Source organism: Rhinopithecus roxellana, chromosome 11 (assembly GCF_007565055.1).
Source record: "Rhinopithecus roxellana isolate Shanxi Qingling chromosome 11, ASM756505v1, whole genome shotgun sequence".
Taxonomy (NCBI): Eukaryota; Metazoa; Chordata; class Mammalia; order Primates; family Cercopithecidae; genus Rhinopithecus; species Rhinopithecus roxellana.
Genome location: NC_044559.1, coordinates 117725024 through 117742858, shown reverse-complemented (window position 1 = coordinate 117742858; position 17835 = coordinate 117725024). Strand labels below are relative to the sequence as shown.

Here is a 17835-nt window from a genome sequence, read left to right as displayed (position 1 = left end):
CAAAACCTCAGATCACTCAGATATATTTCAAATTCTAAAACATACTCAGAAATTCTGATTGGCATGTCTGTAAATTTCTCCCATGCCACATCATGGAAATCATTGGAAAAAAAAATACCAATCAAGAGGAAAGTGATGGTGGTTAGGAGTGAAGATTTCAGCAAAACGTAAAGCACGGGAACTATGACCACCAACTTTAGAGACTGCAGAAAACTCATTTGCACATGGAACCTAAGACTATTTCAGGAGAAAAGTGTTGATTTAGTTCGAGAGCCACTAGAAAACAGCTGCTACTCTTTTTTGATAAAGCTCCTTGCTACAGCCATTCAGGATGTTGCCATCACATGCTTGAAAAGCATCTGGCAGACTCGGCTGGGGTGGAATCAGCTGGGACCTGTTGCTAGGAGCAAAACAAACAGGCCCACTGGTTACTGTCTGTTCAGTTTCAGGTGTGACTGGAGGTGCCACTGACAATCTCCCTGAGGCCTAGAGTGCTGAGATACTGTTCTTGTTACTCCTCCTTTTCCTCTTCTGTTACCTATCAATCCCTGTCACCTGCTTCCTGTTCACCCAACCTTCGTGCAGGAGCTATTCAATTCCCCGGAGAATTACCAGTTTAATGTTGCCCCATAGAAATATCATATGAGCCAAATGCATCATTGAAATGTTCCAGCAGCCACATTAAAAAGGTAAATAGTAACAGGTGAAATTAATTGTAACAATGCATTTATTTAACCCAGCACATCCAAAACATGGTCATTGCAACATGTCATCAATTTAAAATTTACTAACGAAGATGTGTTACATTCTTTATTTCATCTTAAGGCTTTGATAGCTGGAGTGAATTTCACATTTACAGCACATATCAGTTCAGACTAGCCACATTTCAAGGGCTCAAAAGCCACAGGTGGCTAGTGGCTACCACAGTGAACAGCACAGATTTGGAGCTTGGAGAAAGGGTCCTCCGTGAGCATCTGGAATTTGGAGGTAGACTGTGTCCAAGTTCACACTGAAACTGTTCAACAGTTTACCTAAAAAGCAATGAAATTTTCTTAAATTGGAACTTTCAAGAATTTACAGTTAGATTGCCACTCATTTCTTATGTAAGAAATGTATCCACTTTGAGCCGGGTATGGTGGCTCACGGCTGTAACCCCAGCACTTTGGGAGGCCAAGGCGGGCAGATCACCTGAGGTCAGGAGTCTGAGACAAACCTAGCCAACATGGTGAAACCCCATTTCTACTAAAAATACAAAAAAATTAGCTGGGCATGGTGGCGGGCGCCTGTAGTCCTAGCTACTCAGGAGCCTGAGGCAGGAAAATTGCTTGAAACCAGGAGGTGAAGGTTGCAGTGAGCTGAGATAGCACCACTGCACCCCAGCCTGGGTGACAGAGCTGTCATACTGTCTCAAAAATCAAAACAGAACAAAAACAAAAACAAAACAAACAGAAACCAGGGCTCTGAGAAATGTATCATTTTGTTTATGGCAATGTACTGGGGCAAATGGACCAGAATCTATCAGGGTGCTCCCTCTCTCTAGGCAGACTGATTGATACAGAAAAGGAAAATGGCAGAGTTTGCAAATCTACATCTTCTGCTTTCTTCATACAAATATAATAATATAATCCAGAGGTGAAATAGAATGATTCCTAAAACCAATGATTGCTTTAGAGGTTCCATTTGTAAATAGAAACTCCATTTCTAGGTAGAACTGCCTAGTAATTCTGAGTAGAATTACTCGGTGCCACACAAAAGGAAGATGCTTTAGAGCCAGCCTCCATACTCAGGCAGTTTTTACTGCTGGTCTGTTCTGCCCAAACAGAGAGATGGAAGAGATGACTTTGCCAAGCCTCACATAACCCTATGATGCCATGATTTATTAGATATAAAATAAACAGGCAATGTTTCCCTCAAATAATGGATGTGAGATGAACGCAATTCAAGTCAAATTGCTTTCATTTTTGGAAGGCAGAGAAAGCAAGGAGATGAATGTTGATGCAGTTGAATATTTGTATCTCTTAAACTTGTTTTTAAAATCCGTTCTGCCCTCTCTGTTCTCTCTCCTTTATCTAGGCAATCACTTGCTAATTCCTGTGAATTGAACTTTGAAATGTTTGATACATAGAACTGTCATATCCATTATGTTTTCATCGCTTTTTCTCTTAGGCCTTATTACCCCTGGCCCAAACTGTTACATCTGTCTGCCTCCTGGTAACTTCACTTCTGGACTCCTGAGATTTGAAACTATCATACAGAGCATTTCCAAGTGAATATTCCCAAATGAGCTGTTAAGTGGGTCCTGTTTTGAACTCCTTCCACAGTTCCCTGTCACTCAATACACTAAAGGTTCCAAGTCCCCAAGATGTAGTCTCAAATTGCTTTGTCAGTTTTATGCCTAACTGTGCCCAATCTTGACCTTACCACGCTCTTTTTAAACTAGAAATGATAAATATATACTGTAAGACTTCTTACTTCTGGCGCTTTATGTACGACTGCTTACCAACTCTCTCGAAAATATCTGGTGTAATCTGACCCATCCTTCGAATCTTTTTGCAAATGCCACCTCATCAATGAAGTCCTTACCGATTCCTCCAAATGGCATGTTTATTATCTTTATTCCTTTGAAGCCATATACTGGTCAGAACTTCTCTTACAGCCCCTATACATATACCCTAATTGCTGCTACTGGAATGTAAATTCTTTGAAGGCAGAAGTTGTGTCTTTTCACATCAGAATCATTTCCACATTGCTGCTGTACAATAATTTGTTGACTTACATTTAATCATTATACATAAATCACAAAGTAAATTAGTATCTCTTATCTGAATGCCAGCCCTGACTTTGATCTCCAGGAATTTAGGAACTCTATTTTTATCATAAGAATAAAAACTTTTCTAAAATATCCCTCAAGGAAGATCAAAGGCAAATGAGGGTCTAAATGTCCTTTCCTTTGATAGAGGACTCGAATATTGATAGTATTCAAGACCTTCATCCTAGAATAACCGAGGTCTCCGGGTACATTTTTCATTCTATCTAACCTGGCAAGCGTCTAGATAAAAATCAGGAGTCCAGAACAAATGCAAACTCTATTGGTTAAAATTCAGGTCCTTTGGCAGAGGCCAGATGGGAATGTAGCTGGTTCATTACATGTCCCCACTCGGCTTGTGAAGCAAACAGCCCAGGGCGGACTAAAATCTAGCTGTTTTACCACTACAAAAGACATAGATTTCTGATTACACAAGTCCTTGGTTTCCACATTCTTCCCCTTCTCGAATCAAAGTGAATTATGTATTTTAAGTTAGCACATTAATTTCCCAATGGTAACAGAAAGTTCAATAAAGCTAGACTACTATGATTATAATATCAAAATATCTAGAGCACTCAGGTTCCACCTATGGAAACAGCAGCAAGAAAACATTTGCCACCTTTATTAGGTTGTCACACTCCTGCCCCCACAACTACAGCAAATGATACTCTAACATGCTCTCTCTAGTGTGTGTATGTGTGTCTATGTATTAATATATAAGTGTATACACACACACACTATATATATAATACCACAAATTAAAATCTGGCAAATATAGGCTTGAAATCAACAAGCCAATACCGTTAAGCAAAGAGACATTTCTCCAGAATGCTTCCTGAAATGTAACCATGACCTCTTCACATCACTGGCCAGCCAACAGCCAGCCCGCAGCTAGGAGTCTGAAGTCATTTCCCTGCTGGGAGAAAAGTTGAGCGACTCCTCACCGCTGAGACCTGGAGGTGTCTGTAACCCAAACTGTACCTGCTGAAGCCTTACGTAAAAAAAAGCCACCTTGTCATTGCCCAGCGCCTACAACTGACATCTCCAATTTCACAACAACCTGCAGCGAAGCTGACTTTTTCCAGAAACCGCGAATACTTATCGGAGAGAAAGGGGATCCTGGAGATCCCTGAAATGGCTAACATTTCAGGGGAGACGGAAAAATAAAAACTTTCTTGTCCCCAGCTCGCTCGCTTCTTACGGGAAAGGCACGAGCTGGGACAGGCAAACCTTGGCAAGTGCCCGAGGGACAGGAGAGCTGTCAGCCCCAGGTGCGCAGCGTGGTCCGGGCAGCTCTGGGGGGAAATCCGGCAGGGCGCCCCCACATTCGTTCCCCTCCCGCCCACCTCCACCCCATCACCCTCACACCCACGCCCATCCCGGTTCCGAGCGTGGCCAGGAGGGTCGGCATCGTAGAAAGCGCTGCGATGGGCCCCCTCCCGCCCACCCGGACTCACGATCTTCAGCAGGTCCAGTCCACTCGCCTGGTTCATGTCTCTCCATGTGCCTCTCCCGGGAAAGGGCGAGGAGGGCCAGCTGGGGCAGCCCGGGAGAAGTCTGGGAGGACGGGCAGGTCTCCCCCGCCCTTCCCCACTGGCTTTTCGGAAGCAGAGAAAAATGGAAGCCGAGGCAGAGCCAGGAAAAGGCGCAAAGGGGCAGGGTTCCCAGCGCCAGGAGAGGAGCAGAGGGTGGGCAAGCGGCGAGGGGAGGAGGTGGCTGACGATACCCAGGCAGCGGGGAAGTACGAAGCTAGAGATCCCTGGAGCGGAGGTGCCGGGAGAGCCCGAGGTCGGTGCCCTGCCCGGCGGCTCACAAAGGAAGGAGAAAGCGCCGCGCTCTCGCTACCTGTGCGGCTGCTCCGAGCGCCCCCGCGGGAGCCACGTTCTCCAGCAGTTCCATCTGGATCTCCTGCGCCACCGCCGCCGCCGCTGTGGGAGGCGACTTGGACATGTCGCTTTGGACCATTGGTGAAAAGTCGGCTAGGAGCGAAGCAGCCAGCCCCGGCGGCGGGTCCCCTCCTCCTCGCCCCCGCCTCCCCGCGCTCCGATCGGCTCTGGGGGACGCCCAGGGCTGAGGCCCGGCTGTTCTCCGCGCAGCGCCCCGCAGCGCCCCGGGACTCGGCGCCGCGCTGCCAGGCGCTCAGTGCGCGGGACGGGGCCGGGGCATCGGGCGAAGCGAGCAGCGCGGGAGGCGGGACGCGGGGGCGCGGCTGCGGTGCTGGGGAAAGGGGCGCCCTCCGCGGGGCAGCCGGGGCCGGGCAGAGCGGGCGCAGAGCGGCAGGGATCGGAGCCGCGGGCGCCGGGGAAGGTCCTCGCCAGGAGGGGAGGGAGCTCCGGGAGCGCGAGCCAGGGGGAGGCGCGTCGGAAAGCGAGAGTGACAAGCCGAAAAGTTCCTCGCGGGAGGCGCGCGCCGCGTGGGCTCCGGTTCAGCTGCTGCGCGTCGCCGTGGCACACAGGCTGAAAAGTTTGCGAAGCCACAGAAGCCAGGCCCGGCGCTTCGCCGGGGCCAGGGTGCGGTGGGGGCCTTGATCCTGTTCCCATGGCCCCAGACCTCCTCTCAGGAACCCTAAGAGCAGATCTCTTAACTTCGGAGGGGAAGGACGACAGAGGCTGGGTTCCTACACTTAAAGTTTTAAATTTGTAAAGGCTGCTGGCAGCCCGGGAGAGCAAATGTCTGTAAAGAACATCTCCTGGGCAGCTGAAAGGCCTTGCTAATGTCAGTAATAAGGATCCAGAAAAAGAAATGGCGTTGATAAAGATCATCTGGTGATCCCACCTGAACCTGCCACTGGCCTAGTCAACTAGGTGGGAATCTACCCAACCTGAGACGGAATGTTTTCCTTTATGACTCCTGTCTTCATCTTTGCCAAATTAAATTAGCACTACTTTCCAAACAGAATTGAAGTTTGTTGTTGTTTTAGACGGAGTCTCACTCTGTCGCCCAGGCTGGAGTGCAATGGCGGGATCTCGGCTCACTACAACCTCCGCCTCTTGGGTTCAAGTGATTCTCTTGCCTCAGCCTCCCGAATAGCTGGGATTACAGCCACATGCCACCAAGCCCAGCTAATTTTTGTATTTTTAGTAGAGACGGGGTTTCACCATGTTGCTCGCGCTGGTCTTGAACTCCTGATCTCAAATAATCCACTGGTCTCCGCCTTCCAATGTGCTGGGATTACAAGTGTGGGCCACCACGCCCAGCCAGGATTGAAGTTTTTCTATAGGGGTGAAAACTCTTAGTGTCACATTTTTGACAAAACAAGCACTTCCTTAAGATCCAGAACTCTTGATAACAGGGTAGTGACTACAGTGAGGGTGTTTTACTTGCAACATTCCGTTCAGATAGTCCCAAGGAGGCACATTTTTACATGATTGAGTGCATCTCATTTCAACCAATTTTACTACAGTGGAAACTTCTGTAACGAGTTTTCCAGCCTTTTTTTTTTTTTTTTTTTTTTTTTTTTTTTTTTTTTTGAGACAGAATTTTGCTCTTGTCACCCAGGCTGGAGTGCAGTGGCACGATCTTACCTCACTGCAACCTTCACCTCCTGGGTTCAATCGATTCTCCTCAGCTTCCCGAGTAGCTGGAATTGCAGGTGCCCGCCACCACACCCAGCTAATTTTTTTGTATTTTTAGTAGAAATGGAGTTTCACTATGTTGCCCAGGCTGGTCTCGAACTCCTGACCTCATGTGATCTGCCCGCCTCTGCCTCCCAACATGCTGGGATTACAGGCATGAGCCACTGCATCCAGCCTAATTTTTGTATTTTTTAGTAGAGACAGGGTTTTGCCATGTTACACAGGCTGGTCTCAAACTCCTGACCTCATAATCCACCCACCTTGGCCTCCCCAAATGCTGGGATTACAGGCGTGAGCCACCGCGCCAGTCCAGCTCCAGATGTCTATTAATATGTTATTTTGTAACAACAAAATGCAAGTTTGGTATATTGAAATATACATGCAAAAATTTACTGTAATAGGCTTCAACTGCCTTCTGTATTTTACTATGATATATTAAATTATATGAGATATAGTACTTGTTCTCCTCAAAGATAAGCATAGACATTTTAAACCTATCATCTCCACCATAGCAGTGATTTGAGCCAGGCTTGAATGGGTCTTGACACAGTTAAAAGATTTAGGCATAAAGCGTCATTGATTTTCCTAATCTTTGGTATTAAAAATGCCGCTTTTATGGGCTATGGACACTAATAGACAATTCTCAAAAGAAGATATACAAATGGTCAACAAACATATGAAAAATTGCTCAACATCAAAAATGATCAGGGAAATGCAACTCAAAACCACAATGTGATACCACCTTACCCCTGTGAGAGTGACCATAATTAAAGAATCAAAAAACAGGAGATGTTGGCATGGATGCAGTGGTCAGGGAACACTTCTGCACTGCTGGTGGGAATGTAAACTAGTACAGCCACTATGGAAAGCAGTGTAGAGATTCCTTAAAGGACTAAAAGTAGAACTACCATTTGATCTAGCAATTCTACTACTGGGTATCTACCCAGAGGAAAAGAAGTCATTATTCAAAAAAGATATTTGCACATGCATGTTTACAGCAGCACAATTCATAGTAGCAAAATCGTGGAACCAACACAAATGCTCATCAACCAACGAGTTGATAAAGAAACTCTGATATATATGATGATGAGATACTACTCAACTATGAAAAGAAATAAATTAACAGCATTTGCAATGACCTGGATGAGATTAGAGACTATTATTCTTTTTTTTTTTTTAGAGACTATTATTCTAAGTGAAGTAACTCAGGAATAGAAAACCAAACATCATACGTTTTCACTGACATGTGGGAGCTAAGTTGTGAGGATGCAAAGGCATAAGAATGATACAATGGACTTTGGAGACTTGGGGGGAAGAATGGGAGGGGGGCACGGGATAAAAGACAACAAATATGGTGCAATGTATACTGCTAGGTTGATGGGTGTACCAGGTTCTCACAAATCTCCACTAAAGAACTTACTCATGTAACCAAATACCACCTGTACCCCAATAACTTATGGAAAAATAAAATTAAAAAAATTAAAATACCACTTTTATTTAAATTTTGCTGAATGTTAAATAGAAGCACTTAAGTATTGGTTTGTATTAGTTTCTAAATAGGGAACATTTTGAACAGCAACAATCAGCCGTGCTTTTATGTGTATGCCTATGTGTATGTGTGTGTGAAAATGGAAAAGAAATTGTATTGAAAGTTTTTGACTTATAGTCTACTTTTGCCCCATGATCTGTTGATAATATCACTCTTTTAGGCCTACTCATTTAATCAAACCCCAGAGTCTTCTTGAGCATGAGTTTAATTCTTAGGGATAACATTAAATCCATTTCAGACTGCAAACTCTGTGTGGACAGGAACCACACATATTCTAGGACACATTCAGAATCTGGCAAGTTGCCATCTGAGTTCTTTCAACATTCATTCAATAAAGTATGAATCTATTTTGTGCCACTCAATGAGCACAGCCAACAAAGACCAGGTCACCAGCTCCATGGGGCTTACAGTCTTGCTAGTTAGCACTTAAAAGCCAATTAATAAACGAAGGAAGGATGGAGGGAGAAAACAAAAGGAACATTTTTTTTTTTTAAACAAAACAAAACAAAAAACCAGGCTTGGTGAAACTGAGTGTTTTCTCATGATATCTGTCCAATTTCTTATAGCATGCTTATTTGTGCATTCGCTTTCAATTAGGACCATTTGGAAAGTAGAATTTCATCTTTCATCAGATGTTTAAAGAGACCGCAGAAAAATCAAAACCTTGAAAATAATTTTAATAATGCTTATAACCAGAGGGCAAGTTAAGTTTGAATTAAATGTTCAAATGTAATACAATATATTCATTTCATATAATTTATAATATGAACTCCCTGTTTTTTATGTTTCTCCCTACCACTAGACAGGGTTCCTTGAGGGCAGTGATGGCGTCTCTTTCATCTTAGTACCCCAGCACCACCCAGCATGGTGTCTAGCACTTAGTTAGAACGTGAAAACATTTGTTGTCTAAATGAATGAATGAATGTTGAATGACTTCTTACGTCTTAAAACATAGCATACAACTTTGCTGGTTTTACCATACAATGACAACATTTACCTAATCCTGACTCCCATGAGAACGTTATACTAATTCTTCCTTTATAACCCAGACTAGTTTAATTAGCATGTATTGAACACTAATCCAATACAATGTACCCATTGAGACTCTTGTCTGGCTTGTAAAAGATTTCAAATACAAAGTAACAAAATGTTACTCCTGCAAAAGGGAGCAAAATCAGAATAAATAGAACAAAAAGACTTGGAAAATGTATGGATGCCTTCGATCATGGTTGATCTTTTTAAGATACTTTGACTTACACAATATTTAAAAGCCACAGATGAAAGCAAAAATTTGGTAAGTAAAGCCTAATTCTTTTAATGTTAGAAGTTTAGCAGATGCAAGAGACTCCAGCAATAATAGATGTGCCATCGAGGCATTCAAATGCAGATGACTAATTTCTTCAAGCTGTATGTTAGCTTCCTTGTGTTTATTAGTTGCTGTAATGGACAGGCATATTCTGAGAATTACTAATGCTCTGAAATAGGAACAGGGGCTGGTAAGAAACACTGGCTAAGGAAGCCAGACGTTTTGGAAGATTATTTTTTCTGTAAGTGGAAGAAAACAGTAATTACGAGGGCTTTATTCTTCCTCTCCTGCTTGCAGATTTGTGACTGCGTTTAACACCTTAAAGAGCAAGCTTTTTAGGACAGATACACATGTATGATTTCTCATTTTACTCAGTAAATCATTTTTCACCTTGCCGAAAGCCCTGGATTTCCGCCACTATTAATAGCATTTTCATAAGGCTATATATCTGTATTGGCCACTGGCCTGACTTAGCATGATGCATTCCATGAAGTTACATGTTTGCTTTTTGTAAACCTACACTGTAAAGTGAATGCCCTGAATTACAGATTGTTATTTAAAAGCATATAAAGATGCAAGCAAATCCATTATAAGGGGATTGAATGTATCTGTATGGATGGAAAAGTTTAAAACTGAAATGTGCAAGTGTTCACAGAACGTTTAATTCCACTTCCAGAGAAAAGACTTCACAGAAATGGGATTCCTTGAGTTCCTAAAACTACCCAGGAGAGCACTCTGGAATATTCAATAGTATATAGCACTTTTTAGTTTATAAAGCACATTCATTTGTGATCTATCTGATTTATTTCTCATCTAAACCTTGTTATAACAACTGATACTTTTGCTTACACGTGAGGTGCCAGGCTTCCTATTAAGAACTTAAACGCATTATCTTTGTCTGTGAGGTATATATTACTATTCCTCCATGTTAATTAGGGCAAGTCAAACTGCTATAATAAACAGTCTGAATATTCAATGGATTTAAAAGAAATGTATGCTGGAGTAGGAGTTCCCCATTAGAAATAGCTCTGCATTGGCTGGGCGCGGTGGCTCGGGCCTGTAATCCCAGCACTTTGGAAGGCGGGCAGATCACGAGGTCAGGAGATGGAGACCATCCTGGCTAACATGGTGAAATCCCGTCTCCACTAAAATAAAATAATAAAAATAATAGTAATAATAAATACAAAAAATGAGCCGTGCGTGGTGGCGGGCACCTGTAGCTACTCGGGAGGCTGAGGCAGGAAAATGGCGTGAACCCAGGAGGGGGAGGTTGCAGTGAGCCGAGATTGCACCACTGCACTCCAGCCTGGGCGACAGAGCGAGCAGAGCGAGACTTCGTCTCAAAAAAAAAAAAAAAAAAAAAATAGGAAAAGAAAAAAAGAACTAGCTCTGCATCATGCTGACATTTAGGAACCAAGGCTTGAGTAACTAGCTACCATCTTCACAATGCAACTTCCAATGTCACCATGTTATTCCCACCGGGGTTACTTGCAAGGAGGAAAAAGGACTTTAGTGCCTTAGGTGATGGTAGATGGTAGTGCATGCAAGTTTCTATTGTCCAAACTTGGAAGTGTTATACATCTTTTCCACTTATATTTTATTGGCTAGAACTCTGTCACCCAACTAAACCTGCAAGACAGGCTGAGAAACACAGTCTAATTGTATGCCTTAGGAAGAAAGGAGAGTGGACTTTGAACAGTTAGCAAGAACTGACTTAACCAAACCTGAATAGCTAAAGGTAGCAGAGGAGGGACTTAACCCCACGTCTTTTAAACACCAACTCTCAGACTCCTTTTCCGTGCACCACAGCCGTCTGTCTGGTAGACCTCAAAGAACCCTGCCACTCAGGTTAAGACTGGGTTGATGGTTGGAGAGATTTACATAATTCTTTTGCGTGCATGCTGTGATGTCTACAGCAATGTACTTACTAGAAGTAGGGCTCATCTCACAAATAGCTATGAATAGCAGAAATGTTATTAATTTATGACATCCTGTATGTGTGTATGCCTGCTATGACCCAGGTAATAGGGACAAGACTACTGAAAAAGGTGTGGCTCCTGTATTATATAGAGCACAGATCAGGGAGGACACAGATAAAGTATGATGAATATGAGCGCAAAATACTATGGGAGAAAATTTTTTTTTTTCTTTTCCGAGACGGAGCCTCGCTCTGTCGCCCAGGCTGGAGTCCAGTGGCATGGTCTGGCTCACTGCAAGCTCCACCTCCCGGGTTCACGCCATTCTCCTGCCTCAGCCTCCCAAATAGCTGGGACTACAGGTGCCCGCCACCACGCTCGGATAATTTTTTGTATTTTTAGTAAAGACGGGGTCTCACCATGTTAGCCAGGATGGTCTCGATCTCCTGACCACGTCGTGATCCACCCGCCTCGGCCTCCCAAAGTGCTGGGATTACAGGCGTGAGCACTGTGCCCGGCCACTATGGGAGAAATTTTAAAGATAAGGAAAAATGTTCTGGCTTAAAAGAAAATTCAAAGATGGAAGGGAAGGAATTCAGTACAGCCTGAAAGTACAGTAGGAAGGTGGAAAGATGGGTGGGTAGGCATTGATTATGAAAAATATACAACTTTTCATATCTTTTGCTCTCCTATGGATCCAACCTATCTTTTCATAGGAATGTTCCATTCACGGACATTGTCTCTAACCCCCCATGCCTTTTCTTATCAAGCCATCTTAATTTTTTCTTACGGAAGATACCATACTCACACCCATACCCACGTGTGTGTTCGTGTCATAGGTATGAACACTAATGAAACCCACTTTATTAAGAAACACATTTGAATTTACGTATTCAAAGTAGTCAGCTCTCTGCAGCTGATATTCCTAGTTGCTCATACTTCCTTGTTATGAAAACTGTTTTTAGCTGAAACGGTTGTCAGGTGGAATGTCAGACAAATGGAAATTACATTACGTTGCTTAGAGTGTTTTTCTACGTTTCTATATCCTTATAGATTTTTGTTGTTGTTTTTGATCTATTTGTTCTATCAGTAAGAAAGGAATATTGAAGTCTCCAAGTGAAATTCTGGATTTGTATTTTACCTTTCAGTTTTCTCATTTTTGCTTCATGTATTTTGAATCTCTCTTATAAAGATTATTATAGCTTTGCCATGAATTGACCCCTTAATGATTATGTAGTGTCTGTCTTTATTTCTGGTAATATTCCTAGTTCTAAAGTCTACTCTGATTTTAACAAAGCCATTTTAGGTTTCTTTTGATTACTACTTCCATGGTATATTTTTCTATCTTTTTACTTCCATGCTATATGTTTATGTTTATAATGGGTTTCTTGTAGACAGCATATAGTTGTATTAGTCTTATTATCTAACCTGACAACGTGAGTTTTAAGGGGATTGTTAAATACATTTACATTTAACATAATTATTGATATAATTTCATTTAAACATAATATTATACTATTTGTTTTCCATATTCTCACCCATTCTTGGTCTTTTTTCCTTGTTTTCCTGTACTCCTTTGTAGTAGTGAGTACATTTCAGAACTATTTTTAAAAATCTCCATGACTGGCTCATTAGGTACACTTTACATAAACATTTTTAGTGGTGGCTTTAGGGTTTACCATATATATTTTTAACTTATTACAGTCTACATTCAAATAATATACTTCTTCTCCAATTGCATAAGAATCTTTAAATAGTATCTGCCAAGGATGGTGGTTTCCAGCTTCATCCATGTGCCTGCAAAGGACATGAACTCATTCTTTTTTATGGCTGCATAGTATTCCATGATGTATATGTGCCACATTTTCTTTATCCAGTCTATCATTGATAGGCATCTGGGTTGGTTCCAAGTTTTTGCCATTTTAAACAGTGCTACAATAAACATACGTGTGCATATGCAGAAAACCAAACACTGCATGTTCCCACTCATAAGTGGGAGCTGAACAGTGAGAACACATGGACACAGAGAGGGGAACATCACACACCGGGGCCTGTTGGGGGATAGGGGTAAGGGGAGGGAGAGCATTAGGACAATTACTTAATGCATGTGGGGTTTAAAACCTAGATGACGGGTTAACAGGTGCAGCAAACCACCACGACACATGTATACCTATGTAACAAACCTGCATGTTCAGCACATGTATCCCAGAACTTAAAGTAAAATAAAATTAAAAAATAGTCTACCTCCAAATGTTCCTTCCATTGTGTTATTCTGTGTTTTGTTTCTGCATATGTTATAAACCTGCCAATGCTTTATTACATGTTTTGCTTGAGCCATTGATGCTTCAATGATATTAAACATTTTAAAAATACTTTATATTTACCATTTTTACCATGTCTAGTATCATATTCTTTTAGTTTGGTGTGTACACCCAAATTTCCAGCTAGTATCATATTCCTTCTGCCTAAAGAATTTGCTTTAGCATTTCTTATAGTACACATCCGCTAGAAATGAATTCTCTCAGCTTTTGTTTGAAAAAATATTTATTTCACCTTCTTTTTAAAATATATATCTTCTCTGGTTATAGAATTCTGCAATGACAGTGCTTTTGTTTTGTTTTCCTTTTAGTACCTTAAAGATATTGCTTGCTGGGGGCGGCGGCTCACGCCTGTAATCCCAGCACCTTGGGAGGCCGAGGCGGGCGGATCACGAGGTCAGGAGATCGAGGCCATCCTGGCTAACACGGTGAGACCCCCGTCTCTCCTAAAAATACAAAAAAATTATCCGGGCGAGGTGGCGGGCGCCTGAAGTCCCAGCTACTCGGGAGACTGAGGCAGGAGAATGGCGTGAACCCGGGAGGCAGAGCTTTCAGTGAGCTGAGATCCGGCCACTGCACTCCAGCCTGGGCGACAGAGCGAGACTCCATTTCAAAAAAAAAAAACACAAAACAAAACAAAAAGGGGGGGGGGATATTGCTGTGGCTTGTGTAGGTTTTCACATGATATCTGCTATAATTCTTATTTTGTTCCTCTATAAGTGAAGCTTCTTCTTTATCTGAGGTTTTTGGCAGTTTAACTATAATGTGTCTAGGCGTTTTTGTTGTTTTTAACTTTTATTTATATATTATTTTCTATATTACCTGGCCATTTCTAATTTATTAATGTCCACTCCTATCTTTATTGTTACCATTAGCCTACATACTTTGGGTTTAAGTTGCTTTCTTCTAGGTACTTAAAGTATAAATTTAGACCATTGATTTTTAAACCATTTAACTTGTGAGCTATAGTTTGCCAACACTTAATCAAAAGGAATAAAAAATAGAATGTATAAAATTTAAATGTTTCATTAGAAAAGAAAAATAAGGTAAATATTAAGATACAAAAATTATTTTGCATATGATTTTAAACCAGATATTTTTCTTCTAAAATTGAAACATTTTCTATTAAAATGTAAATGTCAATATAAGTTGTAACTAATGAATATGAACTGTTTTAAGTAAAATTATAAATAAAACCAAAGTGTTACCTACTATTTTGAAGTTTAATATTAAGATTTTTAATTAAAACTTTGCAATTCTCTTATTTGCAATCTAATTACAAATGTAAAGAATACATATCATGTTTCACACATTACTTCTATGTATACAAATTTGGTAACATTTAGTAATTTAGTAACATTAAGCAACTCATTTAAAGCATAAAACCAGTCGCTCAATGCTACTAAATTTCCACAGTCACCATGTGCAGCTATTTCAAATAACAAGCTAATTGGTTAGTATCTTCAGAATCAAGAAATTAACTAGCACACACGTAGTAAATTACACAGGCCATAAATGGCTAATGCTTCTGGATAAAGAAAGTTGTACCTTTGAAATTCTTCTCATGGATGGGCAGTTACTTCATGTTTGGTTACTCTGTCGTCTGTCCTGTCACTAGGCTAACTCCAACTTCTGTCCCAGAAGCTTACTGTGCTATAAACAGGGGAGAAGGACAATATGTAGCCCACTCACACTTGGTAAACAACACATTCAAACTCTCATAGCCCTAAGGGGAATAAATTGTTTGGACTTAGGATATGGTGATGTAAAGATGAAAAAGTCCTAAGATAAAATTCTATTTTCCTCCCAAATACAGGTGCCTCTTTGTTAACTTGTCTTTCACCACCTGCTCACTGCTGCTTCAATATCTCTCTCATCCCTCCACTGTCCCCTGGATCATTCTTTGCCTCCCCAGCCAGAAATAAACAAAACATCCCAGGAAGCACAGCCAGCCGTCTTTTCTTCGGGTTCTCTTTTAAGACCATAAATAGGTATTCCCCAGACCTCTGCATTTAGTAGTCAATTTTCACATTGCTAGTGTGTCATATTATCAAATTGAGGAAGATCTTTTAAGTAGATTACCACCACAGTGGTATACTAGAACTGTTGTTAAGTTTTGTCTACCTTGTTTAGACTGCACGTAAAAAGAAGCTCTAGTCCGGACGTGGTGGCTCACACCTGTAATCCCAGCACTTTGGGAGGCTGAGGAAGACGGATCACTTGAGATCAGGAGTTCAAGAGCAGCCCCATGCTGAAACCTCATCTCTACTACAAATACAAAAATTAGCCAGGTGTGGTGATGCATGCCTGTAATCCCAGCTACTTGGGTGGTTGAGGCAGGAGAATCGCTTGAATCCAGGAGGCGAAGTGAGCCAAGATTGTGCTACTGCACTCCAGTATGGGTGACAGAGAATCAGAAAGAAAGAAAAGAAAGAAAGAAGAAAGAAAGAGAAAGAAAGAAAGAAAGAAAGAAAGAAAGAAAGAAAGAAAGAAAGAAAGAAAGAAAGAAAGAAAGAAAGAAAGAAAGAAAGAAAGAAAGAAACTAACTCTATAAGACTCATCATTAGGGAAATGCAAATGAAACCACAATCAGATACCACTGCATACCCATTGGGGTGACTGTTATCAAAATAACAGAATACAACAAGCACTGGTGAGGATATGGAGAAACTGAGACCCTGTGCACTGCTGGTGGGAATGTAAAATGGTGCAGCCACTATGGAAAAGCATATGACAGTCTGTCTAATAATTCAGAGAGAATTACTCTATGATCCAGCAACTCCACTTCTAGATATACACACAAAATTTATTTAAAAAGCTGGAACCCTAAGATATATTCACATACCGATGTTCATAGCACATTATTCACAATAGACAAAATGTGGAAACAACACATACATTCATCAGTGGATGAATGGATGAACAAAATATGGCATATACATTTATTTGTATATCCTCTTTGGAGAACTGTCAAGTCCTTTGCTCATTTTTAAACTGCATTATTTATTTTTATGTTGTGAGTTGCAGGGTTTTGTTTTTGTTTGTTTTGTTTTTGAGACAGAGTGTCACTCTGTTGCCAGGCTGGAGTGCAGTGGCGCGACCTCAGCTCACTGCAACCCCTGCCTACCGGGTTCAAGAGATTCTCCTGCCTCAGCCTCCTGCATAGCTGGGATTACAGGCGCCCACCACCACACTCAGCTAATTTTTGAAATTTTAGTAGAGACAGGATTTCACCATATTGGCCAGGATGGTCTCAATCTCCTGACCTCGTGATCTGCCCGCCTTGGCCTCCCAAAGTGTTGGGATTACAGATGTGAGCCACTGAGCACAGCTAGAAGTTTTTAATATATTCTGAATAATAATCCTTATCAGATATTTGATTTGCAAATATTCCTTCCATTCCGTGGGTTAACTTTTCATTCAACAAAGTGAAAAATGTCCTTTGACCACAAAAGCTTTCTACTGTCCTTTGATGCACAAAAGTTTTCAATTTTGATGAAGACCAATTTATATATTTTTTCTTTTGCTGCCTATTACCAATCCAATGTCATGAAGTTTTCCCCTGCGCTTTTAAACAGTTTTATAGTTCTAGGTCTTACATTTAAGTCTTGGTTTCCTTGTCAAAAATCATTTGACCATATATTCAAAGTTTTATTTCTGGGCACCCTATTCTGTTTCACGGGTCTAAACACCTGTCTGTACGCCTGTACCACACTGTTTTGATTACTATATTCAGTGTTTTAAGACTGTGGTGCTATCTTTCCGCAAAGATCCTACAAGGCAATGAGCACATTGTGTGTGTGTGTGTGTGTGTGTGTGTGTGTGTGTGACAGAGTCTCATTCTTTCATCCAAGAAAGAGTGCAGTGGCGCGATCTCGGCTCACTGCAACCTCGGCCTCCCGGGTTCAAGCGATTCTCTTCCTCAGCCTCCCGAGTAGCTAGGATTACAGTCGTGTGTCCCCACGCCCGGCTAATTTTTTTGTTTTCTTCTTTTCTATTTTCAGTACAGACAGGGTTTCACCATGCTGGCAGGCTTGTCTCGTACTCCTGACCTCAGGTGACCCGCCCACCTCAGCCTCCCAAAGTGCTGGGATTACAGGTGTGAGCCACCGCACATGACCAAGTACATCATTTTTATGGGTGAAAAGCGCCATAGACAGATATTGTATTTATTATCTGTGAAAAAAAGATTAGTTATTATTGCGTGAAAATTCAATACCTGCAAAATAGCCTGTAGTCTTAGTTTCTCTTACCAACTCTATTTTTAAGTAATTTAAATTGCTGTCAAATTAATAATTTGAAACTGCATGTATAACATGTAAAACATTAACTCAAGACCGGGTGCCATGGCTCACACCTGTAATC

General features: G+C 41.6%; 1 protein-coding gene across 1 annotated transcript in view; it reads right to left on the bottom strand.

Annotated features, from left to right (window-relative positions):
* The window catches only part of CACNB2 (calcium voltage-gated channel auxiliary subunit beta 2), a 406462-nt gene extending 401378 nt beyond the window's left edge, over positions 1-5084 (bottom strand). The window contains exon 1 of the mRNA XM_030941051.1: positions 4652-5084. Coding sequence (XP_030796911.1) covers positions 4652-4771 — 120 coding nt within the window. The 5' untranslated portion in view covers positions 4772-5084. The remainder of the gene's footprint in view (positions 1-4651) is intronic.
* Positions 5085-17835: the final 12751 nt, after the last annotated feature.